General features: G+C 50.6%; 2 protein-coding genes across 11 annotated transcripts in view; one reads left to right on the top strand and one right to left on the bottom strand.

Moving 5' to 3' along the window:
* The window catches only part of ANGPTL7 (angiopoietin like 7), a 74,356-nt gene extending 71,154 nt beyond the window's left edge, over positions 1-3,202 (top strand). For 2 of the 4 annotated variants that reach the window (XM_077249703.1, XM_077249701.1), the window contains exons 2-5: positions 377-477; positions 554-748; positions 2,061-2,259; positions 2,337-3,199. In XM_077249703.1, coding sequence (XP_077105818.1) covers positions 439-477; positions 554-748; positions 2,061-2,259; positions 2,337-2,506 — 603 coding nt within the window. In that variant the 5' untranslated portion in view covers positions 377-438 and the 3' untranslated portion in view covers positions 2,507-3,199. Of the gene's footprint in view, positions 1-376; positions 478-553; positions 749-2,060; positions 2,260-2,336 lie in introns of all 4 variants that reach the window. The other 2 variants (XM_077249700.1, XM_077249699.1) reach the window with 2 other exon arrangements.
* Positions 1-23,358, bottom strand: part of MTOR (mechanistic target of rapamycin kinase) — a 108,183-nt gene that overhangs the window by 55,590 nt on the left and 29,235 nt on the right. For 4 of the 7 annotated variants that reach the window (XM_077249687.1, XM_077249692.1, XM_077249693.1 and 1 more), the window contains 18 exons: positions 23,140-23,345; positions 22,800-22,922; positions 22,217-22,300; positions 21,861-21,953; positions 21,646-21,780; positions 21,437-21,566; positions 20,824-21,074; positions 20,428-20,448; positions 19,322-19,381; positions 16,774-16,860; positions 15,438-15,605; positions 15,108-15,220; positions 12,816-12,978; positions 12,643-12,735; positions 11,978-12,121; positions 11,753-11,895; positions 11,504-11,666; positions 4,053-4,198 (listed from right to left, as the gene is read on the bottom strand). In XM_077249687.1, the coding sequence (XP_077105802.1) occupies positions 4,053-4,198; positions 11,504-11,666; positions 11,753-11,895; positions 11,978-12,121; positions 12,643-12,735; positions 12,816-12,978; positions 15,108-15,220; positions 15,438-15,605; positions 16,774-16,860; positions 19,322-19,381; positions 20,428-20,448; positions 20,824-21,074; positions 21,437-21,566; positions 21,646-21,780; positions 21,861-21,953; positions 22,217-22,300; positions 22,800-22,922; positions 23,140-23,345 (2,323 nt within the window). The remainder of the gene's footprint in view (positions 1-4,052; positions 4,199-11,503; positions 11,667-11,752; positions 11,896-11,977; positions 12,122-12,642; positions 12,736-12,815; positions 12,979-15,107; positions 15,221-15,437; positions 15,606-16,773; positions 16,861-19,321; positions 19,382-20,427; positions 20,449-20,823; positions 21,075-21,436; positions 21,567-21,645; positions 21,781-21,860; positions 21,954-22,216; positions 22,301-22,799; positions 22,923-23,139; positions 23,346-23,358) is intronic. The other 3 variants (XM_077249689.1, XM_077249688.1, XM_077249690.1) reach the window with 3 other exon arrangements.

Raw genomic sequence — 23,358 nt, 5'->3', positions numbered from 1 at the left:
AACAGCCGAGGTTCCAGCAGAGACTTGCCCTCCCAGGCCTCGGCGCGGACCCCCCTCCACCCACCAAAACCCACGCTCAGATTAGTGTCAGAAATCTGTAAAACAAATCTCACCCTGATCCCCTCCGGAGGACGGTCCGTGGAGAGGTGACAATCAGAGGTGGATGAGAAGGCGGCGGCGCTGACAAGTACGCTCACAATCACACAGGTGTCAGACATAAATCTCCATGGAGGCAGGATAGCCAGGGGGGGGGCTACAGGTGGTCCTCACACACATGCCTGTTTCTAAGACATATGCGGATGATTTATGGCGCACCGTGGGGGGGGGACTGGCAGGAATTTGGACTTTCTTACCAGTGTGACTTGTGTTTTCACAGACGCCATTTACGACTGCTCCACCCTGTACGAGAAGAACTACAAGATATCGGGGGTCTACAAGATGCCGGCCAATAGCTTCCTGGGCAGCCCGGAGATGGAGGTGAGACGCGTCCCGCTGCGCCGAGCGATCGCCTGTCACTAATCCTCGCTGATCTTGTGCTGCTTTCTGCTGCCAGGTGTACTGCGACATGGAGACGCAGGGCGGAGGATGGACCCTGATCCAGAGGCGCAAGGTGGGGCTCAGCTCCTTCAACAGGGACTGGAAGCAGTACAAGGAGGGATTCGGGAGCATCCGGGGGGACTTCTGGCTGGGAAACGAGAATCTGTACCGGCTGAGCCGCCGGCCGACCGTCCTACGAGTGGAGCTGGAGGTGAGGACTCCCCCGGGGCACATAGACAGCGCAGCTCCGAATACACTACGTACATACAGCTCTCAACACTCCGATGGCACCACATGTTGTCAGTGAATAGAAACATCTACAGATCATATCCACAGGCTGAAAACCTGCACAGACCCCACACGTCTCACTGCTCAACCCACAGTGTCACAGCATACGTACATTACATTATAGCAGAATAGTGAGTGCAGCTCTGGGGTATAATGCAGGATGTAACTCAGAATCAGTAATGTAATGTATGTACACAGTGACTGCACCAGCAGAATAGTGAGTGCAGCTCTGGGGTATAATAAAGGAGGAAACCTCAGGATCAGTAATGTAATGTATGTACACAGTGACTGCACCAGCAGAATAGTGAGTGCAGCTCTGGGGTATAATAAAGGAGGAAACCTCAGGATCAGTAATGTAATGTATGTACACAGTGACTGCACCAGCAGAATAGTGAGTGCAGCTCTGGAGTATAATACAGGATGTAACTCAGGATCAGTAATGCAATGTATGTACACAGTGACTGCACCAGCAGAATAGTGAGTGCAGCTCTGGGGTATAATACAGGATGTAACTCAGGATCAGTAATATAATGTATGTACACAGTGACTGCACCAGCAGAATAGTGAGTGCAGCTCTGGGGTATAATACAGGATATAACTCAGGATCAGTAATGTAATGTATGTACACAATGACTGCACCAGCAGAATAGTGAGTGCAGCTCTGGGGTATAATACAGGAGGTAACTGAGGATCAGTAATGTATGTACACAGTGACTGCACCAGCAGAATAGTGAGTGCAGCTCTGGAGTATAATACAGGATATAACTCAGGATCAGTAATGTAATTTATGTACACAGTGACTGCACCAGCAGAATAGTGAGTGCAGCTCTGGAGTATAATACAGGATGTAACTCAGGATCAGTAATGCAATGTATGTACACAGTGACAACCAGCAGAATAGTGAGCGCAGCTCTGGAGAATAATACAGGATGTAACTCAGGATCAGTAATGTAATGTATGTACGCAGTGATTGCACCAGCAGAATAGTGAGTGCAGCTCTGGAGTATAATACAGGATGTAACTCAGGATCAGTAATGTATGTACACAGTGACTGCACCAGCAAAATAGTGAGTGCAGCTCTGGGGTATAATACAGGATGTAACTCAGGATCAGTAATGTATGTACACAGTGACTGCACCAGCAGAATAGTGAGCGCAGTTCTGGAGTATAACACAGGGTCAGTAATGTGGGGTACATGCACAGAGTGTGATGTTTCCACCTATCATTACCTCTAGGATTGGGAGGGACGCGTCAGATATGCGGAGTACGCCCAGTTCTCTGTTGATAACGAGCAGAACAGTTACCGCCTCTTCTTGGGCAACTACAGCGGAAACGCGGGCAGAGACTCTCTACGTTACCACAACAACACGGCCTTCAGCACCAAGGATAAGGATAACGACAAGTGCCTGGATGACTGCGCCGGGCTGCGCAAAGGTAAATGTGGCTCATCTACCACGTGCAGAGTGATGTCACCAGGCGCCACGTGTAACGTTTCGCTGTATTTCCCACAGGCGGCTACTGGTACAACTGCTGCACGGACTCGAACCTCAACGGCATCTTCTACCGCAACGGCGAGCACAACAAGCACTCGGACGGCATCAGCTGGTATGGCTGGCACGGATCCACCTACTCTCTGAAGAGGGTGGAAATGAAGATACGTGCCCAGGACTTCCAGCCATGAAGTGGCCGACCCAACCAAGCTGCCGTAGACGAGCGGCGCCCTCCTCTGGCGCAGTGGCTTCATACCGTATCTTGTAGCCCGTCTGCTCTGTATATAAAAGCGTCTATGTGGGAAGGCAGCAACGGGCTGAATAACGGGAGCAGCAGCTGCGAAGCCGAGGATAGGCAATGTTAGGAATATTAGGGGGCACCCCGGGGTCTATCGACGGCCTCACATGACACCATCACATCCTCCTAATAGAGGAGCCCGCCGCTCAGAGATGTATTTATACAGGGCGACCACGAGCGGTCCGGACCACCCAACCAAATGACAAGACTTTGTACATAGCACATTCCCCCTCCGTGTCATTGTGTCACTTACTGTAATGTCTGTTTTTTATTTGCTTTGTAAAACTGGAAATAATTATACTGATGGCCCAAAGGTCATAATAAAGGATTTTTTTGTAAAAAATAATAATAATTAATGTGTCAGTGACATGAACCCCGGTGTATGAGATGAGATCGTGGCAGAGGGGAAAATAAAATGGAAAAATGCAAAAATCAGTGTGAAGGGAATGGTTTACGGATCCTAGAAAACATGAAATCCCCCACAAGGGATCCGGGGGCCCATCCTGTGCGCATATCAGGGGTCTGAACATACGGGTCACATCATCAGAACAGTGACATGTCTCATCTTTCCCTAAGGCTGGTTTTACACTTGCCATGTTTTTTCGGCCCATTTTTGTGGCCCCAATGCCTTTCTATGGGGCTGCAAAAACAGTCCGCAAAAATTCGTAGGAGCGCCTTACGCCAGTGAGGGCCATATTTATGGCCGTGACAAAATATCAAGCTTGCTCTATATATTTCACGGCTTACGGACACGTCCCCCATTGTAAATCAATGGGGCCGCAAAAACAACGGAAGGTTGTTTTTGCGGTGCGTCGCCATTTCCGGTTTCGCGGATCTCCGTTTTTTTCCCCCCCAATACTGTTGCTCTAGTATTGGAAACCTGGAAAACGGCGATCCGCAAGTTTTTTGCGGTCCATTATTGCGGCAGGCCTTGAAAATTGTGGCAATACGGTATGTGTAAAAGGAGCCCTAAGACCAGATCTATCAGGGTATATGGCGGCCATGAAGAGAGCGGAGCCAGATCTGCAGGTCCGGACCACATCCATTAATTACATACACTGCCATTATTGAAAATCGCTCTCACATAATATATTATATTACTCCCGTAACAGCAGCTTCATTTTCAGATTTTGGGAAGAGGCCGTCATGACAAATCCCCTTTAAGACACTAGGTGACAGTCCAGCATCAGATAAGAGGGGGTCCCACAGAAAACAGAACAATTCTACACAAATTCTTCTAGATTTTTGAGATATTTTTCCCACATTTTACATAAATGATGATGAAAGGTTTTGCCGCAGTCTTCTGCATGGAGAAAAGTGTGGAATTTGTGAAGAACCTGCCGAGGATGAGAGGTCAAGTGTCAAAGACCACACAGATGGACAGGGCGTTTCATGGACGATGGGCACTGTAAGGATGGGGGGTGGAGGGGCTTCCTTACCTGATGAGGGACTCCAGGATCGCTGGGGTCGGCCCTTTCTGGAACTCCAGCTCTTTGTAATGTAAAGCTTTGGCGTAAGCGCGGCACCTGGATGCCCTTTCTCCGAGGAGGACCACTCCATTGTCATCTTGCAATGGCAAAGGGCCCTGGGGAAACATGACAAAGGACATAACTAGGATGCACGGACACAAAATGGGCTGCGATTAAAAAAAGGAGATTTTTGTTTACTTACCGTAAAATCTTTTTCTCCGAGCCAATCATTGGGGGACACAGACCGTGGGTGTTATGCTGCTTGCCACTAGGAGGACACTAAGTGATACAAAGAAAGTTAGCTCCTCCCCTGCAGTATACACCCTCCTGCTGGCCCTCAGCTAACCAGTTCGGTGCAAAAAGCAGTAGGAGATCAGTAACAACATATTAGCTTACAGCATGTCATATCATATATGAGAGTATAGCATATCGGATTGTAAAAACAAGCATAAGCCAATACTAGGGTGGGAGCTGTGTCCCCCAATGATTGGCTCGGAGAAAAAGATTTTACGGTAAGTAAACAAAAATCTCCTTTTCTCCTACGCCTCATTGGGGGACACAGACCGTGGGACGTACCAAAGCAGTCCCTGGGTGGGGACAACATCAGATCAGGCTCTGTGTAACCGCTACTTACAAGTGCGCCACCGCGGCCTGCAGAGTCCGCCTGCCCAGAGTCACATCTGTGGAAGTCTGGGAATTATAATGCTTCAAGAATGCATGCGGACTGGACGAATCCGCAAACGTGCAGGCGTGTCTTGTTGACGCCTGGTGCCTGGAACCCACGATAGACGGGGAGATAGGCTGTCATCTAACACGGAAGGACTACTGGATGGTGAAAGAATACACCAGGCTAAATGGCCGATGGAGACGGCCAAACCCTTCCTGTAAAAGTCAGGAAGCCTTCCTCTTACCGGTAGGAAACCCAAGATACAGTGTCCAACCTTCGGAAGGACGCCGTCCTCAAGACATACCTACTCAGAGCACTTGCTCTGTCCGGAATATGGGGACCTCATTCCATTTTGTGGAGTGGTGCCAAAAGAGATGAGGGAGGAACTATGCCCTCATGACAGTAGTAATACAATACCACCTTGGTAACTAGGGACAGGGAAGGCTTGAGGACAACCTTGCCTTGAAGGAAATAAGAGAAAAAAGACTGAAAAAGACCCGTTAGCACCGAAGACTCGTCAGGATGAGGATATAGCCGAGAGAAAAGGGGGCAACCTTCCCTAATAGAATAGATCCCAATGATCTAACGGTATGCAATAGGGAAGAATTACATGTGAAAAACATCCTGCGAGGTGGTCCCTACTTGCAGTTTTGTTGCAGAAATACAGAAAGCTACCAGCTCCGCAAGTGAACTGACGTGGTCAGTACGGATGTCCGAGGATCACTGGGGCCCTTTCTGCTTCTGAAAAGTTTTCGGAAGTGGAAACTGGTACCACGGAATAACCGGAGCATGCAGTGCGAAGGCTCCTGGATCTCGAGGCCGAACAACCAACTCCAGTACGCCGGCGATCAGTCAGGACGCTATCCGAGCTACAACTGTAGAGCTCCAGTGAAGGCGGGTCTGATGGAATACTTCCGGTGAAGTTCCCACTCACTTGAGGGGAAACCCTGACGACTAAATATGTTCGCAGCCCAGAGTTCTACTTCTGGGATATGAACTGCCAATATCACCGAGTGATAGATCTCGGCCCATGTGAGGTACTTTGGCCATGGTGCTTGAACGTGGGTACTCGCTAGATGATTGACGTATGACACAGCCGTGGCGTTGTCCAATTGAATTCGGATGGGTTGACCCGCCATAAGGAGTGGACCTACTATAGGACTACCCTTGAGATCTCCAGAGCAATGATCGGGAGAAGAGGACTGGCATTGGAAGTTACTAGTAACCATGGAACCGGGAGAAAAAACTCCGGATGAAGAAGGAACTCAGAGACTATCGTCTGAAAGGCTGCTTGACTTGCTGAAAACTAACGGAGCAAAGGAAACTGTTTCCATTGTCGTCTCCGTTTTTTTTTTTTTTTTTTTTTTTTTTTGGAACCCTCCCAGCAAATCGAATGAAATGAGGGGATGAGTGAGCAAGAGCGCGAGCTCCCGTTGAAAAACCATGACCTTGTCCGGAGGGAGATTTACCACCCTTCTGGAGGAATACTGGATCATCCTCAAAAAGGATATCTGCTGGGCTGGAAATGAGGAGTTGTCTAAGTCTAGCCACCAGCCCAGGTGAGAGGGTATCGCAAGAGATATAGACGACTTAGCGTAGTCCTGCAAGGGTGGGTAAACAGTCGGTCAAACAGGATAGGACGACCACGCCTCTAGGTGCAAGATGACAGCCACCATGACCCTTGCGAACACCCTGGATGCGGTAGCAAGGCCGAAGAACAAGGTCGTGACTTAAATGCTATTCACGAATGGAAAAGCAAAGGAATTTTTGAAGAGGTTAGGCATCCCGAATGTCGATGGATGCCCGAAACTGCACCTTTTTTGTTGAAGTAATGACTGAGCGGATGAGACTCCATTCGAAGAAGAAGAACCTTGTGAAAAGATTGTTAGAAGTTTGAGGTCCGGAATCGGTCCTACTTATCGTTCCACCTTTTAGTAACCAAGATCCCTTAGATCTAGACTGTCCTGGACAACCCTTTCACTGTTGGTCGGGGCTGCGGAAACGTACGATTGTTCGTTAGTCTCCCGCTCAAGAATATGATTGACCAGCTGAACTGTCTTCAGGAAAGGGATACTGGTGTGAATCAAAGTAGTTAAGGGCTCTAAGCAGGAGACCGTTGCTCTAGCATCCATGCGGCGGATAGGGAGGTTAAAGGGCTGGACCCGTAGTTGCCAAACGGAACAAACCAGATGTGCTATTTGACAGATCGTGGCATTTTTAATTAAGGACATATCGGGCAGGGATACTGGTAGGTAACCCACAGGAAATTGTACCCGGTTAATCTGCCGAGTGGCAGAATGCGCCGCTGCTTCCTGCAGGTCATTGCAGAGTTAAAAATTAGGAGCCTCGATCCACCATCCTCTTAACAAGGAAGTGGAGAGGGAAATTCGCCTACTTGCATCTTCTGTTAAATAGTGGTGATGCAGAGGGGGGTGCTCAGACGCCCGAAAAAAAGGATGCCTCTGTACATCCACAGAGTGCAGGTCTCCGGGTGGACAGGACAGGCTGTCTGGCGTTAGGCCTGGACCTTCGAGTGCCCGTCTGTTGATGGTGTGGGGAGACCGGCGCCCTTTAAAGTGCCTGTCGCCCTTAAAAATCAGACCAGGCATAGCGTCCCGCGTAGAGGCTTCTGTCCAGTGAATCGCATATCCGGACTGGATGGCAAAAGCTCTACGAGGGAGTTTAGGCTGAGGGAACTAGTTACACTGGGATAAACTGGGCTCGGCGGCAGAGGGCTCCTCAATTATGACCAGTTTCGGATTGGTCATGGTGCCCTCAAGACCAGGGAATACTGGTCGTGTGCCGTTAAGACCAGGGAAAACTGGTCGTGTGCCTTTAAGACCAGGGAAAACTGGTCGTGTGCCTTTAAGACCAGGGAAAACTGGTCGTGTGCCTTTAAGACCAGGGAAAACTGGTCGTGTGCCTTTAAGACCAGGGAATACTGGTCGTGTGCCTTTAAGACCAGGGAATACTGGTCGTGTGCCTTTAAGACCAGGGAATACTGGTCGTGTGCCTTTAAGACCAGGGAATACTGGTCGTGTGCCTTTAAGACCAGGGAATACTGGTCGTGTGCCTTTAAGACCAGGGAATACTGGTCGTGTGCCTTTAAGACCAGGGATTACTGGTCGTGTGGCTTTAAGACCAGAGAATGTTGGTCGTGTGCCTTTAAGACCGGGGAATACTGGTAGTGCGCCATTAAGACCAGGGAATACTGGTCGCGTGCCTTTAAGACCAGGGAAAACTGGACGTGTGCCTTTAAAACCCGGGAATTCTGGTCACGCGCCCTTAAGACCAGGGAATACTGGTCACGCGCCTTTAAGACCAGGGAATACTGGTCACGTGCCTTTAAGACCAGGGAATACTGGTCACGTGCCTTTAAGACCAGGGGATACTGGTCACGAGCCTTTTAGACCAGGAAATACTGGTCACGTGCCTTTAAGACCAGGGAATACTGGTCACGTGCCTTTAAGACCAGAGAATACTGGTCGTGTGACTTTAAGACCGGGAATACTGGTCATGCGGGTTTAGGTAAAATCTCGCAGCGAGCGAGAAGCGCCAATTTAGGGGACGGAGCTACAGGCACGACGTGGGCGGAGCCTCGAAACTTCCATGATAGGCCCCAGCCGGGGCGTAAATTTCTGCAGCCGGCGTCAGCGTAAGAGTTAGGGGTGGTCACCCGTTGCTCGAGAAAATTGAGCGCTTCCGCGTCAGGCGCTAAGCGCCAGGAAAAAAGGCTAAGCCGCCTTGAGGCGACACAGTGCGCTTCTGGAGGTGCGGACTACACATCGGCCGAAGCCGGGAGCTAAATTTGTTAGCCGGCTGGAGCGTTACCTCAGGGAGGTGGTCACAGGGAAGTCTGAGACTGCCTGTCAATATCCCGCTGCAGAAGCCCATTGCTGGCAGGATCCACTTACCAACGGTGCGCGTCCCGGCATGGAGCCGCCGCGGATGTCGGGTATTGCAGCGTGGACAGTGCAGGGGTAGAGAGATAAACCTCAATCCATCATCCCTTTGTTAGGGAGGTGGAGAGGAACCGTCCGCCTCCTTGTCCGCTTTCACAGTGGTGGAGGCTGCCCGGACCATGGAGGGGGGCTACTTCCACGAAGTTCAGCCCATCGGGACCATGAAAGCACCTCCGCTCCTGAAAGGTATTTCACTGCGGCCTAGTCCGGCTGCAAAAGCCGGGGACTAAATTTATGGAGCCTGCCGGTGGAGCGCGTCGGCGGGCCGCGCGCCGAATGATTGCCGCTGGCGTACCGGCCAGTGGCACCCCCAAGACCGCATCTTCCAGTCAGGCAGCGTGAGGAAGCATGGCCCCCGAGATCTGCAGGGCGCCTCTCGTCCCAGACGAGAAGCGCCGATATAGGGGGCGGAGTTACAGCCGTGGGAGGGATCTGCCCACTGCGGCCTACTCCAGCTGAAAAGCCGGGTACTAAATTTCCAGCCTGCCTGGGGATGCGCGGCGGCCGCAACGGAGCGACGCTAACCGCCGCAGTTCCCGACCGCCGGCGCCTGTCCCCAGGGGCTCTGCCGAAAGTACCGCCGGCGCCTACCCCATAGAGGCCACTGCGGCCTACTCCGGCTGAAAAGCCGGGGACTAAATTTCCGACCTGCCCGGCGGTGTGAGGTGGCGCGGCCGCAAAGCGATCCGGAGCGCAGGAGGGGAACTCCTGATGTACTCACAGTCCGGTAATGCAGGTCCCCCTGTCCCTGCGCGCTCCATCCTCATCTGCAATCCCTTTGGGCTCTGCCGCAAGTATGCAACGCCATGTAATGTGGGCCTTGTATGTCGGGCCCCCGGAGAGGAACATTAGAGCAGGCTCTATGTGCTCGCCGTCTTGCAGGGGGAAGGGAAATCGGGACCAAAGATGGAAACCCGTTGCCCGAGTAAAATTTGGCGTGCTCCCGCGTCGCAGGAGAGGGACGGGGAGGTATACTCGCCGTGCTCGCCTGTTGCTGGTTCGGGGGAGAGCGGGTCCCATAAAAAAGGATCTGTCGCCCCCTTCACTCCGTTGAATAAAAAATAAAAATTTACAGAAAAATAAAAATTAAAATTAAAATAAGAAAGTTGGGGTCTGAAAACAGACCCAAGTGCCTCCTACAGACACTAAGCAAGAACTGGTTAGCTGAGGGCCAGCAGGAGGGTGTATACTGCAGGGGAGGAGCTAACTTTCTTTGTATCACTTAGTGTCCTCCTAGTGGCAAGCAGCATAACACCCACGGTCTGTGTCCCCCAATGAGGCGTAGGAGAAAGGAGATTTGGCGATGTGCAGTAGGGAGGTAAAATGGTGGCACACTATAGCATATCCTCTGCATATAAGGAAGATATTGTTGGTGCAGAAATAACATGGGACGGACGCAATAAGCTGACAATTTGTGTAGTTCCCACTGCAGGTGAAACCTCAAAGGGGGCAACCCATACGATAACCTCTGCCTGAGCGAGGATGACCCATAGGACAACCCCTGCCTGAGCAAGAATGACCCATATGACCACTCCTGCCTGAGAGAGGATGACCCATAAGACAACCCCTGCCTGAGAGAATGACCCATAAGACAACCCCTGCCTGAGAGAGGATGACCCATAAAACAACCCGTCTGAGCAAGGATGACCCATACGACAACCCTTGTCTGAACAAGGATGACCCATACAACCTCTCGTGAATGAGCAAGGATGACCCGTACGACCACTCCTGCCTGAGCGAGGAAGACCCATCCGACAACCCGTCTGAGCAAGGATGACCCATACGACAACCCTTGTCTGAACAAGGATGACCCACACAACCTCTCGTGAATGAGCAAGGATGACCCGTACGACCACTCCTGCCTGAGAGAGGATGACCCATAAGACAACCCCTGCCTGAGAGAATGACCCATAAGACAACCCCTGCCTGCCTGAGGATGACCCATACGACAACCCGTCTGAGCAAGGATGACCCATACGACAACCCTTGTCTGAACAAGGATGACCCATACAACCTCTCGTGAATGAGCAAGGATGACCCGTACGACCACTCCTGCCTGAGGATGACCCATACGACAACCCGTCTGAGCAAGGATGACCCATACAACCTCTCGTGAATGAGCAAGGATGACCCGTACGACCACTCCTGCCTGAGCGAAGATGACCCATACGACAACCCTTGTCTGACCAAGCATGACCCATACAACCTCTCGTGAATGAGCAAGGATGACCCGTACGACCACTCCTGCCTGAGCGAGGATGACCCATACGACAACCCCTACCTAAGCAAGGATGACCCATACGACCTCTCGTGCCTGAGCAAGGATGACCCATACGACAACCCCTGCCTGAGCGAGGATGACCCATACAACCTCTCATGCCTGAGCGAGGATGACCCATACGACAACCCCTACCTGAGCAAGGATGACCCATAAGACCAGTCCTGCCTGAGCGAGGACGACCCATACAACCTCTGCCTGAGTAAGGATGACCCATACGACAACCTCTGCCTGAACGAGGGTGACCCATATGAAAACCCCTGCCTGAGCGAGGAAGACCCATACGACAACCCCTGCCTGAGCGAGGATGACTCATACGACCACTCCTGCCTGGGCGAAAATGACCGATACGACAACCCCTGCGTGAGCGAGGATAACCCATACGACCACTTCTGCCTGAGCAAGGATGACCCATACGACAACCCCTGCCAAAGCGAGGACTGTTGCAAATAGTGACTCTCGATCATGGTCGCCCCTGAAATCACCACACATTGCCGTGCGTGTCCTCGTGTACCTTATCGCTGTGCTCCATGAACTCCGCCAGGTTCAGCAGGGTCTGTGTGACCTCGGCAATGTCCTGAGCCGTCAGGGCCTGTTCAATGCTTTGGACCAGCTCATCCTGTTGGTCTTCATTCAGCTCCGACCAACAGGAAAGGAAGGCGGCGTTAAACATATCTCTGCACGTGGTAAGAAGAAAAAAGTTCAGTCACGAGCGAGTTGTAATAATGTGACGTGGGTCGGACAGGCAGTGGGGGGGACTCACCGGGCCAGTGGGTTATACGCTTGTGCCAGAGACCAACAGGAACGAAGCGACGGAGAAGAGGAGTCTTTCAGGAGCTCCACACCGAGTCGTCTCAGCCACTCCAACCAGTCGTCTTTGGAGACTCTACGAGTCGCTTCCCAGGCCTGAGAAGTCCAAAAATAACTTTAAGAATAAACCCTTCAAGGGTCCGAATGTCAATATAGACAACATGGCTTCCCGCATTACCTTCTGTAGATTGGCGGTGCTGACATGCAACTTCTTCATTGGCCCGGTGTCCAATAAGCCTCCTGCAAGCTCTCCTAGGTTTCCTCTAGGTGTACGATGCTGATAAATCAATGGATCCTCTTCTTCATCCGCAAGAGTGTATCCCTGGTGGGTAGAAACATACAAATATATACTTGTGTGGGAAGCCTGTGGATGCAAAGCCTCGAGTCCGAAGGGGGCTTTATCACGGCAATCCTCCCCGATCATTAAGGCCATGTGCACACGCTGCAGATTCCATTGCGGAATTTTGCGCAGAGGATTTGATAAATCCGCAGTGCAAAACCGCTGCGGTTTTTACTGCGGATTTATCGCGGTTTCTATTGCGGTTTCCTCTGCGGGTCTTCACGTGCAGATTTCTATTGGAGCAGGTGTAAACCCGCAGCGGAATCCGCACAAAGAATTGACATGCTGCGGAAAATAAACCGCTGTGTTTCCGCGCGGTTTTTTCCGCAGCATGTGCACTGCGGATTTCATTTCCCATAGCTTTACATGGTACTGTAAATGCATGGGAAACCACTGCGGATCCGCAACAAAATCCGCAGCGTGTGCACATACCCTAAGTGCTGGCACATCCCTTTATACCCCTTTAACAGATAATAAACGAATGACTGTTGCCTTGTCATTACCTTTAAGATTCGGCATGTCAGCACCTCGTATCGCTGGTGCAGGATCCGGTGCTTTAGCAGCACTTTGTTCACCATTGGGATAAATATTTGGTACTGGCAAGAAAATTCAGAAGAATTAAATTATTTAATTTACTTGTCACAGAATAAAAAAGCCTAAAATCATTGTCCGGTACCTTCTTCCCCAGCTGGAAGACTAAGGAGGACAGCGTGTCCATGGCCGTCTGTCTGAGCTCAGGGCAGACGTCCAGAGTGCGGACTATGGGGTGGATGATGCGGGAGGCATAGTCTGTGAAATCCAGAGATTCGGTCAATCGATCCACGGTTTCCAGAGCCACCCTGGGGGGGGGGGGGGGGGGGGAAGGACACACAGCTTATATATACACATGGCATAGCGCTGCCGAGCAGGTGCGTACGCGGATCGCCAGCCCCGACATCTGTAATAGTTGATAACCCCGGCGAGGACCGGCCCTCAGGAATTACATACTTGTGTCTGCGGAAACAGACGTCGCACATACATCTCTGCAGACTGAAAGCTAAACCATCCAAGACGGCCGATGATGGTTCTCCCGGGTCGGGCGTTCACTGACGGACACATGCAGGGTATCACTTTATACCGCCCCCGTCCCTTAAATGCAGACGGCACTTTTACTGCCGTCGTGTTATGGCGGTATCCATTATTACCCTTCACTTGTGTAATGCAGTCGTGAATCTCAGGGATGTGGTATTCGATCACGCAGAAAGGAAAACATTAAGGGTGGGATATATGAGGGGCTATGGGAAAACATTAAGGGTGGGATACATGAGGGTCTCTGCATCACAATCTGTGTAAACATTGGTAGGTTTGTTTTTTTTTTTTGCACATTGGGGCCTCACCGTTTAAAAAAAATGTACTATCATTTGCGGCAGAAATTTATAGATGGCATAAATCAACTTTCAGGAGCACAAACGTCCAGAAAACAGATTGAGAGGCGAGTGTCCCCTAATAAATAAGGTGCTTCCAACTCCAACTGTGCACGAAGCGTCAGTCTTAATAAATTCCCCCCAAAATCTTCTCATTCATGGTCCGAGTATGGACTGCGGTGTCTGGACGGGCGGCGGGTCTCCTTACCTGAACTCAGCGGCCACCATAAGTCACAGATGTCCGTACTGGGACTGTTAATGTCTCTAAGTGCAAAGTACGAAAGTATCCCACCCATTATATACCTGGATGCAGGATTCCCCGCACACTCCCTTTACCTGCCTTATTAGGAGGTTTTCATGACAATTCCCTGAAATAAAGCCAGAGACAGAGGGCGGTGGGAAACATCAGAGGAATGGACCCCCAACTCTCAGCTTCACCTTAAGAGTCTAGGATGTGGGCACGGCGACCTCTGGAGGTCAAGAAGGTGTACCGCACTTGTTATGGCCAGACTTTAAAGAGGATACCCGGGACTTTGAGTCACGTCAAACTGGGATATCTGAGATTAGATCGTATTGTGAACAGCTGATCTTTCATCCAGCCCGTGTATATGGATCCCATATTAAATTAATTTAGTTTACTTTGGTGCTGAAGAGCTTAACGACCCCTTCTAGGCTGGTCAGAAACATGCAGCTCCATTTCAGCTGCTTCTGATCTTGTCATTACCTCTTCCTATAAAACCTGGCCAGTCCCTCTCTGACCTGCCAGTGAAAGTTCTGCTTCCTTGCTCTTAGGAGACGCTGGGCTGAACAGGGGATTGTTGTGGCTATTGGAGATTCATGAAGTTGAAGTTTGGACTTGGATTAGTGGTTTTTCTGTACTTTGCTGTAGTACGTGTGTGTTTATTTTCTGGTCCCTGGTCCTATTTAGTTTATTCCTCCCTGTCCCTATCCTCCTCCCTATTGTTGGTTGGTGCTTTTGTATGATATAGGGTTTCTGATATCCCCGTTTTGTCTTTGTGTCTGGTTTACCTTTCATTTCTATGCCTCATGGGGTGGGGGAGAGGACAGATTAGGGTTTTTATAGGAGCATTGTAAGGTCGGAGACTCAGGCCTTTTTACCCAGCTCCAGGGACAGCTTGAGGCCCCTCTTCCTTTCTGATACATATGAAAATAAAACCAGAAGTATTCCTTACCTTCCCGGGACTGTTGCTGCTGCTCGGTCTCCATTTGTCTGCAGCGCTGCAGACAATCAATGAGCTCGGCAGCTCTGGCTAAGTTGATAGTACGAATCGCTCAGTACTGGAGAGCTCACAGATTGTCTGGAAGAGCTGCAGATAAACAACAGACACCGGGGGCAGAGACTCAGTGCCGGGACTTGGGAAGAGTGAGTAAAGAACAGATTGTTTTTATAGCAGACTATGATGGAAAGTTTTAATGTATGTCACACCAGACGGCAAATGCCTGAAAATACAGCAGAAAAACCAAATTTACACTACCCCTTAATTCCCAACTTCCAGCCTAGAAAGAATCAATGTGTCAGTGATGGATAACCATAGGACACCTACTTTCGGGCAGGTAGCGGAGTGTCCATGGCATCGAACAGCTTCACAATAGGCGGCAAGAGCAGATGAAGGTAATCATCCAGATTAGCCCCGAACATTTGTATGGCATTCAGAAGCTGGAAAAGTGCAAAAAAAACTATTAAAATAAATATCCTGTAAACAGAAATGAAATATATGACGGGGCCATTAAAAATTTAGCGTCTCCCAACTTGAAAAAAAAAAGCATCCATCTCCTGACTACAGATGGTCGGAGACCATAACCAACCTGGGCCTGAGATCAGGTGTTTAGCGTTTGGTTGGCCCCTACGTCAGGCAGATTCCCACATCCCCTACCTTTATAGTCACTATGCGACCCGGACTGTTGTCCTGCATAAACACTCGCAGCATGTGAGGGATGAGCTGCGGCAGGTAAAGCTTAAACTCTCCTCCAAGCGCCAGAACAATCTGTTCAATCAGCAGGATAATGGTGCTCTGGATGGGGTTATTCATGGTCCAGTAATCCTGCAAGAAACAGAGAAAGTGAGCGGGCAAGAAGAAGACTAGAAAAATAATGAGTGAGGAAGGAGGGGAAGCCAAGAAAGCGATCGGGCAAGGGCAGAGGGGAAGCCGAGAAAGTGAGCGGGTGAGGAGAGAGGGAAAGACGAGAAAGCGAGCGGGGGAAGGTAAGACGAGAAAGCGAACAGGCAAGGGGGTGGGTAGACGAGAAAGCAAGCGGGCTAAGTGGGAGAGGAAGACAAGGCGCAAGGGTTAAGGAGTTTGAACGCAGGAAAAAGGAGGGAAGTCGCAGGGGGGGGAAGGAGGGAAGACGCAGGGGGAGAAGGGAAGACGCAGGGGGGGAGAAGGGAAGACGCAGGGGGGGAGAAGGGAAGACGCAGGGGGGGAGAAGGGAAGACGCAGGGGGGGAGAAGGGAAGACGCAGGGGGGGAGAAGGGAAGACGCAGGGGGGGAGAAGGGAAGACGCAGGGGGGGAGAAGGGAAGACGCAGGGGGGGAGAAGGGAAGACGCAGGGGGGGAGAAGGGAAGACGCGGGGGGGGGAGAAGGGAAGACGCGGGGGGAGAAGGGAAGACGCAGGGGGGAGAAGGGAAGACGCAGGGGGGAGAAGGGAAGACGCAGGGGGGGAGAAGGGAAGACGCAGGGGGGAGGGAAGACGCAGGGGGGAGGGAAGACGCAGGGGGGGAGGGAAGGAAGACGCAGGGGGGAGGAGGGAAGACGCAGGGGGGAGGAGGGAAGACGCAGGGGGGAGGAGGGAAGACGCAGGGGGGAGACGCAGGGGGGAGGAGGGAAGACGCAGGGGGGAGGAGGGAAGACGCAGGGGGGGAGGAGGGAAGACGCAGGGGGGGAGGAGGGAAGACGCAGGGGGGGAGGAGGGAAGACGCAGGGGGGGAGGAGGGAAGACGCAGGGGGGGAGGAGGGAAGACGCAGGGGGGGAGGAGGGAAGACGCAGGGGGGGAGGAGGGAAGACGCAGGGGGGGGGGGAGGGAAGATGCAGGGGGGATGGGCGAGAAGAGGAGGAGACTAGGAGTGGGGGAGAAGACGAGGACATGGGTGGGGAAGGGGGGAGACACATGAATTACATTGAGCAGAGTGTCGGCTTTGGTTTTTCCCACTAGTGGCGTCGTGTTGTCCACGTCACGGCACATTGGGCTGTAATGGAGCTGAATTACTTACTCTCATCAAGGCGAAGATCTCATCCATGTAGGGGCGAATGTGGCTGCGCACAAAGGAAACCAACATTCCCAACTGCTGGAACATAAACTGCAGACAACATGTGAGAGACGGTCACGCAGGTGATAACATCTGTCGGCGCTCAGCGCCATATATATATATAATGCAGAAAATACTGAGCCGCTGCATTATTAGATACCACAGACCCCAGCACATTCCCAGATGAACAGAGAAGCATGTGGTGAGACACTACACCGACCATTGCTATAGATGTGCTGAAACATGCTCCATCCAGGATAGAAAAAAAAAAACACCCCTCTAGACCCGTCTACAGGTAGCAATCTGGTAAAGGGGTTATTCCCAATACTAAAAGTTATAACTTTCCGATTGGTTGGGGCTCCAAGAGAAGGAAAAGAAACGAAACGCACGGCCGCTCCAACCCTACCAGGCATTTCACAGCCCCCGGCCAACCAGAAAGTGATCGCTCTTCCACAGTTAACATAAAACCTTTCACTGATGACCAGATTAATTGAACCAATATGGTGAACTAGGGGCATTTTTCTACTGACACGGAGCTCCAAATCCCCTGCAGACACATATTCCGGCCCCATCCATCCTAGTGTGTGGAGAGGTGGTCTCACAATGCATTGTGGCTCCATTCAAACTGGGAAAGCGATACAACGCGGATTCACGTCACCTGTGGCTCAGACAGCATGAATCAGCTGAGGGCCGCCCCATAACATCTGTGTCCGTGTACGGGATTTGGAGCTCTGTATCAGGGCAGCTGAGCTCTGACTGCTATACTTAAATATTAATAAATTACCGTATATACTCGAGTATAAGCCGACCCGAGTATAAGCCGACCCCCTTATTTTGCCACAAAAAACTGGGAAAACTTATTGACTCGAGTATAAGCCTAGGGTGGAAAATGCAGCAGGTACCGGTGAATTTCAAAATTAGAAATAGATACTCCATACCATTCATTATGGCTCCATAGATGCTCCACATAAAGCTGTGCCATATATAATGCTCTGCACCGTTGCCCCATAGCTGTGCCATATATATAATGCTCTGCACCGTTGCCCCATAGCTGTGCCATATATATAATGCTCTGCACCGTTGCCCCATAGCTGTGCCATATATATAATGCTCTGCACCGTTGCCCCATAGCTGTGCCATATAGTGCTCTGCACCGTTGCCCCATAGCTGTGCCATATAGTGCTCTGCACCGTTGCCTCATAGCTGTGCCATACAGTGCTCTGCACCATTGCCCCATAGCTGTGCCATACAGTGCTCTGCACTGTTGCCCCATAGCTGTGCCATATAGTGCTCTGCACTGTTGCCCCATAGCTGTGCCATATAGTGCTCTGCACCATTGCCCCATAGCTATGCCATATAGTGCTCTGCACCATTGCCCCATAGCTGTGCCATATAGTGCTCTGCACCATTGCCCCATAGCTATGCCATATATAGTGCTCTGCACCATTGCCCCATAGCTGTGCCATATAGTGCTCTGCACTGTTGCCCCATAGCTGTGCCATATAGTGCTCTGCACCATTGCCCCATAGCTGTGCCATATAGTGCTCTGCACCATTGCCCCATAGCTGTGCCATATAGTGCTATGCACAGTTGCCCCATAGCTCTGCCATATAGTGCTATGCACAGTTGCCCCATAGCTGTGCCATATAGTGCTCTGCACCGTTACCCCATAGCTGTGCCATATAGTGCTCTGCACCATTGCCCCATAGCTGTGCCATATAGTGCTCTGCACCGTTGCCCCATAGATACTCCACATAAATCTGTGCTGCTGCTGCTGCAATAAAAAAAAAACAAAAACACATACTCACCTGTCTTGCTTGCAGCTCCTCGGCGCCATCTTCCCGGCGTCTCTCCGCACTGACTGATCAGGCAGAGGGCGGCGCGCACACTATATGCGTCATCGCGCCCTCTGACCTGCACAGTCAGTGAGGAGAGACGCCGGGAAGATGGAGACAGCGCCCGGCGTGTGGAACGAGGACAGGTGAATATGCGATACTTACCTGCTCCCGGCGTCCCGCTCCTTCCCCCTGCCTGTCTTCGGTGCCGCAGCCTCTTTCTCTGTCAGCGGTCACCGGCACCGCTTCATTAGAGAAATGAATAGGCGGCTCCGCCCCTATGGGAGGTGGAGCCGCCTATTCATTTCTCTAATGAGCGGTCCCACGTGACCGCTCAGGGGAAGAGGCTGCGGCACCCGGAGACAGTGGGACGTGCAGGGGGGGGCGACAGGAGCCCCGGAAGCAGGTAAGTATATGACAGTGCTCACCCGCCGACCCCACCACCGATCATGACTCGAGTATAAGCCGAGGAGGCACTTTCAGCCCAAAAATTTGGGCTGAAAATCTCGGCTTATACTCGAGTATATACGGTAATCACACAATTCTGACCGTATTAAACTAAACCAAGAGTCATCAGGGCTGACATGCATTTTAAAGGGATTATCTCTAAGGTGTCTGAAGGTTTCGGATGATTTTGTATGTAAGTGGACAACCCCTGTAAGACACGAGATCCATACCTTCTGCCTTGAAGTAAGTTCTGCAGCGAGACTCACCTGAGGCGACATCAGTCCTGTCCTCTTTAAGCCAAAATTCAACAGCAGAGAAAAAAGGGAAGAAAAGGAAATCTTGTTAGAGAAGCGAGCAAAAACAAGGAGGCAGATATTATAGGTCGAACACATTTCTCCTGCGTATATTGAGTTAAAAAAAAAAAAAAAAATTTGCAGGACCCGGGTCTGGAGACCTTGCCGGTGGTCTGTGGTTGCCGGAGCAGAGGCAGGTGAACTTTCTCCTACCTTCCGGCTTCCCCTCTTCTAATCCCAATGTCTTGCCACAACAATGGCCTAATAATCAGTAAATGTAGGAGGTTCACAAGCCTCCGGTCCGTCAGGAGACACGGGCTACCAACGTGGCCACTGGTCCAGGTTTCTGTAAGTCATTTTTGCTTGACTAATATTTACCAGTACAAACAAATTTAAGGGTCATCTGGGACCAAGATAATGACGAGCTCCTGACACATTCACTACAATGGGAGCTAACATGCCCTGCTCCGCGTATGGAGCGGTGATTTCCAGTCTCTGTACACCGTGCACTACAGCTGTCGGACCCCCGATCTTCTATGGGGTACGTACGCTAGGGTTAGGTCATCAATATCTTATTCCAAGACGAGCCTTTTAGGTGCTGTAATAATCACATGTAATATGTATTTACAGGGGGTTGACCACTCAAAAAGTACAGTTATAATTAAACCACATGGAGGGCCGGGGGGTTACTCAGACCTCTGGACCGTCTTCCTGAGAATTAGAAGACCCAAATCCTTTTTTTTTTTTTCCTACCGAGAAGAACGGGAGGATCTGAAATAGACGAGTGATCGGATTTGCGACACCCAATTCTCAGCTGGATCGTGGCCCCAGAGGTCCGACAACCCTTTCGCCAATTCATTTTGGTGTTGTCCTCTACTGTCTAGGCCCCAAATCCAGTCAATTCCTCGTCCACCAAGACCCTCAGATTTAACCCCTGACTGTCAACCCCTACTGCTCCTTTCCTAACCAGATCCCTCATCCGCCTCCCTCCTCCTCCATATGTGTTTTGTTCTGTGGAACACTGGAGTTTCTTCATGACTTACTTGAGGAGAAGGTTGGTGAGACTGTAAAAGGAAGAACAAAAAAAAAAAAAAAAAAAAGGAAAATAAAACAAAAAGAAAAAAAAAAAAATATTTTAGATGATGCTCACCTAGGCGCAACCTTATTTTAACAAGAAACTGCACTGTTGCAACAAGACAAAAGACATAATGAAGCACAAGCTCCGTCACCGAGTCGCAGCGTCCGCTAACTCGAGAACAACGTGCGATGGTCGACTGCAAAGTGAGACGTCCTAAAGATCTGGATCCCGGACTATCCTGCCTGTCAGTGGCCATGCAGCTGGCGCCTGAAGCCAAATCTCTATACCATGTGGTCCTAGCAGGTGAGGGGGTGACCGGACAGTCCATACAGTACCACGCTGCTCGCGGCAGGGCCCATACCTCTCTCACGTTGATGTCGCACAGGCGGATAACACTCAGGAAGGTCGGCATCACCTGAGGCAAGAACTGCACACACTTTAGGCCTAGAGACTTGAAGATAAAGGTGATGGCTTGTACAACCATAGTGTGATGGCAGGACAGGGACTGGTCCCTCAGGATCCGCATCAGCGTGACCACAGCCACCGCCGGGTAGAACTCGTCCAGGGGCAGGTTCCCCATGTTCACCAGCATCTCGCTGGTGCTGAAATCCGCTGAAGACAAGAGAGAAATCACGGTGAGTAAAAGCGATGGTGCAAATGATAAAACATGGGGAACATCACATCCCACCGGTGTGCAGTCCAACAATCGGAAAATAAAATCACCATCCAACCGGAAAACTCCGTAGTCTTACGGTCTTGTAAAGCTGCCAAGCACAATAGATGATTTTGATTGAACCCCACAACTAACTAATGTGCAAGAGACCCTCCTGACTCTTCCCTGACAGATGGATATTGGGGAACAGGATATCGATCAGGCTTGCAAAACTTTATTCTAATGTGCCTCCTGGATTCTGGCCGCCAGTAACCATCTTACTCTGTTACCTCCTTATGATTTATTAGAGGATGATGATTACCGGAGTCCGGATTGGTCTTGGATTCGGATAAGCTCAGGGCTGAAGCGTCTCTGGACTGGTCGATCATTCCAATATTCACTTTATGTTTGTACGGGTCCAATGCCCCCAGCAGACCCAGCACACGGATCGCCTAGAATCAGATGTAAAATGAGCTCCTGGGTGAACGGGATGACATTTTCTTCACTACAACAACGTGTTAGGTTGCTCACCTCTCGACGGATTCCTTGGTTTTGCTCTGTTTTTAAGAAATTGAGCAGCACTTCCAGCAGCGTGGGATACTTCCGGTACGGCTCCACCACATATCCCGTGCTGGCCACCAGCTGACCCAGCGTCCAGAGGGCAACCTAAGACGATAAACAGTAGTCAGACCACCAACTGTGGCAACTTACACACTGCAGGTCTCGTCACTCGCAGCAGCACTTACCTGTCTCTTTGCCAGCAAGGAGGAGTCCTGTAACATTTCCATAATGATCGGGAAGAGTTCGTCCATCCACTTTCTCATCTCTAATCCACTGACCTGATGATACAGAATAAACCTCGTGACATAGAAATACAAATGTCCCCAGTACGGGGGTCATCCCGGCAGACTTCTGCCCAATCTGACATCTGGGAGATGCAGACAGATCATCCGATGCCAAGCAGGTAGCAGTTATAAAGAATATTAATACTCGCTGGGTGACGGACCCCAATCTCTGGTGCCGAGTGTATACAAGAATATCCAGGAAGTGTGACGTGCAAAGATGGCAGCAAATACTAACACCAAGGATCATCCGTTCTTACCTGAGCGAGCTCGCCAATTGTCGCCAGGACGTTGGTCACAACTCCGGGATTGGGATCCGGATCACGTAACTTTAAGATTAGGGCCTGGTAATAAGAAATAGGGAACCAGTCAGCAATTTATCTACAATATTACAAGCCTATACTTAATCATTAGTGTCCTTTTCCTGCATAACAAGCAATTACATAAACGTAAATACATTCAACTTGCATATAAAGTTAAAGGGGGTTGTCCAGGACTTATATATTGACACCCTACCCTTAGTATAGGTGATTAATATCAGATTGGTGAGGATCCGACATCCATCCCCCGCTGTGGACTGATAGTTGGAACTACAGTCCCGTCCTCTGTGTAGCGGCCATACTCAGCTTCTACTGACGTAAATGTCATCTGGGCTTAAGTACCGAGAACGGCCACTAGACAAGCATGGAAACCTGGTGACAGGCTGCAGCGGGAACAGAGGGGCTGGATGTCAGACCTCCATCGATTTTATGTTGATGACCTATCATGGGGATAAATCATCAATATATAAATCCTTTTATTGGAAAAAAAGACACGTTTTGTTTATTTTCAAGAGAATCCGACCTTAAGAATTGGCTCCATGTACGGGCGAATGAGGCGGGGGGCATTGGATACAAGGTGCCCCAACATCCGGGCACTTTGCTCCTTGTTCCTTCCAACGCCGCTGTTCTCTAATTCGGTCAAAATCTGAAGACGAGAAGAAAAAGAGGTATAAATGATAAACTACAGTTTGCCATGACGTGGAGCCTAGATGAGGACTTCATTGTAGAAACAAAGCGCCCATGGGTGGAAACTGGAAAAGATAACGGACTTTCCTGTCAATCCAAAAGGATCATGATCTTGTGACAGAACCAACACCACAATATGTCCGATCGGTGTTCGGCATTTTTCCAGAACTACTTACCTGGATAAGCATCTTACGGAGGAAGGGCATGACGAAGGCTGGGTTCATGCTGCTCAGACGGCCAATGGTGCAGATGGTGAGTTCTCGTATCTCGAAAACCTCGTCATTCAGAGCCACAAACAGCGCCTGGAGGCTCTCGGCCTGAGCCAAGTGAGAATCGAAGCGTTCATCCAGAGAGGCCAGGACGCAGTAGCGAATATCAGGATCTGCAAGGTAAGG

This window comes from Ranitomeya variabilis, chromosome 4 (assembly GCF_051348905.1).
Source record: "Ranitomeya variabilis isolate aRanVar5 chromosome 4, aRanVar5.hap1, whole genome shotgun sequence".
Taxonomy (NCBI): domain Eukaryota; kingdom Metazoa; phylum Chordata; class Amphibia; order Anura; family Dendrobatidae; genus Ranitomeya; species Ranitomeya variabilis.
This window is presented reverse-complemented; position numbering and strand designations above follow the sequence as displayed.